This window comes from Sprattus sprattus (genome assembly GCF_963457725.1).
Source record: "Sprattus sprattus genome assembly, chromosome: 9".
Classification (NCBI taxonomy): domain Eukaryota; kingdom Metazoa; phylum Chordata; class Actinopteri; order Clupeiformes; family Clupeidae; genus Sprattus; species Sprattus sprattus.
This window is the reverse complement of record NC_137928.1, coordinates 9,014,230-9,016,729: the sequence shown is the minus strand read 5'-3', so window position 1 is coordinate 9,016,729 and position 2,500 is coordinate 9,014,230. Positions and strand designations below refer to the sequence as shown.

The window sequence follows — 2,500 nt, the reverse complement described above, 5'->3', positions numbered from 1 at the left end:
AGCTCCCATTGTTCCTTCAGAAGGAGAGGAACAGATTACAGGTCTCAACAAGGTTACAGTGGTGACACACACACACACAAACACACACCGCAAACACGCGATGCTCTCTTAGTCTCTGTCGTGTCCCCCTTTTCTCTCTCTCTGTCTCTCTCTTTCTCCGTCCTATTCATTTCATAAGAACAAACTTAATTCTCCCCCCACCCCCCCACACACACACACACACACTCACTCTCAGAGCCTGATTAAACCCACTTCCTCGCTGGGAACTTTATTTCTAAAGCAGGGTCCGCTTAATTGGATTTAATTTCAAACAGATTAGACGCCTGCTTCCTCTAAACTGCGGAGGCTGACGTCGTTAAAGACGCGGAGCATGTGTGAGCAGGCAGCCCCAGAGAGTCCCAGAGGAAGGAAGACAGTCGGTCAGACTACAGCAGAGGGACACGATAGGGCGTGTTATTATTCCCGAAAAGTCTGGGAGCGACTCTAGCCTGCGCTCTCAGTCTCAGTCTGTTCCGCACGTCTGGGGCGCGCTTTCCCACGTGCTGGGAGAGTTGCAGAAGTGATGCTTTTCAGGCGTCTTTTCAGGCGGCCAATTCCATCCATCAGTTCCAGTGTGGAAAATGGAGTCTCCACTAAAAGCCTGATATGTCCAAACGTGGGGGAAAAACACTTCTTTCCCTGACAGATTTGGGCCTGACGTTGAATGCATGGGGGCGGTAGTTTGGGGCGTTTCAGCCCATGGTAATTCCCCTGACTCACCTTGTGTTTTTCTCTCCCTCCCTCTCTCTCGCAGCCCTCTCAGACATTAGTCAGCAGAAGGAGATGTGCACACAAAAACCATCGCGGAGGGCGTCTGCTGACGTGTGAATCACACACACAAACATACACACACACACACACACCTTGCTCGCGGCTAAAGCGCTGACCTTCCTGTCTGTTTTGCCTTGTTAGCGTGTGAGCTAGCCATGACAGGCTGAGCTCATCCATACTCACTAAAGCCGGTGGCCTGATTAAAAAAAAAAAAGATTTTAAAAACATAAACACTTCTCACTAACCCTCCGATATACATAAATAACAAGAAACGCTGTGTTGCACCACAGAACAGAACCGCGCCGGAGCCCGTCGAAGGCCGGGCCTGAGATTGTCCCCTTCTTCTTCTTCCGTTTATTCTCTTAACAAGTGCTGAGTGTGCTGATAGATACCGCGGCGGAGCGCTCTTAATTAAAAGTGACTAATTAATGGCGAGGCTTCAAAGGCCTGATAAATCAGGGGGAGGAAAGAGTCCCTCTTGTTTCCCCCTCCTTTCCTGAGGTCTCGCTTTCGCTGCTCAGCACAAACTTTTTCCATCAGGCTCGCTCTCCGTCTCTCCGGCATTTGCCGGGTTTCTTTGGGCCGGGTAGCGGTACCGGGTACTGTTGCCCAATCTCGCGGCTCATCTGCACAGCACTAATGGATGAGCAGTTGCCTGACTAATGGGCTAGCACTAATGATAGGCTGAGCAACCATTATGATAGCGGATAAGAGTAAAAAAACACAATTCATTATAATGTACTGGATGGGTTACAGTTGGGGTCTACAAAAAAAAAAGAAGAATTGCATGGCTGCAGATTCTTGGGTAGGCTAATTGTTCCACTACTCTACAGTGAGTTTCAATGTGCAGCAGATGGACTCATTAACACATTAACCTGGAGCGGCAATGAAGGATTACTTTGCGACTAAAGTCTTCATGAACTTGAAAAATCAAATATGCCATATACACATGGACAGACAGACAGACAGACAGACACACACACACACACAGACACAGACACAGACACAGACACAGACACAGACACAGACAAAGACACAGACACAGACACAGACACAGACACAGACACACACACACAGAAACACACAGACACAGACACACACACAGGCACACAGACACAGACACAGACACAGACACAGACACAGACACAGACACAGACACACACAGACACACACACACACACACAGACACAGACACAGACACAGACACAGACACAGACACAGACACACACACAGGCACACAGACACAGACACAGACACAGACACAGGCACAGACACAGACACACACACAGACACACAGACACAGACACAGACACAGTAACTTGAGAACCTACCGTGATTCTCTCATCTCTGTCGTCTATGTTGGCGCCGTCCTTCTTCCAGGAGATGGTGGGCTCTGGGTGCCCGCGCGGGGGCATGCACTCCATCACGGCCGGCTCGCCCGCCGCCACCATCACATCCACCGGGTTCTGCCTGAAGTCGTCTCTCAGGACTGCGGAGAAGGAGACAAACAGAGGTAAGGGGTGAATCTGTGAACTCTACGTGAACTGTCAATACAAAATCAAATGGACATTAGTGAAGTAAAAATCAAATTGAAAGGGCAATGATAAAAAAATAGAGAGAGGGAGGGAGATAGAGAGAGAAAGAGAGAGAGAGAGGTCAATATTATGGTACGGAAATCTACTCCATACTT

The 2,500-nt window shown here is 49.0% G+C and overlaps 1 protein-coding gene across 1 annotated transcript in view; it reads right to left on the bottom strand.

The window, feature by feature from the left end:
* Positions 1 to 2,500, bottom strand: part of robo1 (roundabout, axon guidance receptor, homolog 1) — a gene marked incomplete at its 5' end in the record, with an annotated part of 218,020 nt that overhangs the window by 57,277 nt on the left and 158,243 nt on the right. The window contains 1 exon segment of the mRNA XM_080844591.1: positions 2,142 to 2,299. Coding sequence (XP_080700717.1) covers positions 2,142 to 2,299 — 158 coding nt within the window.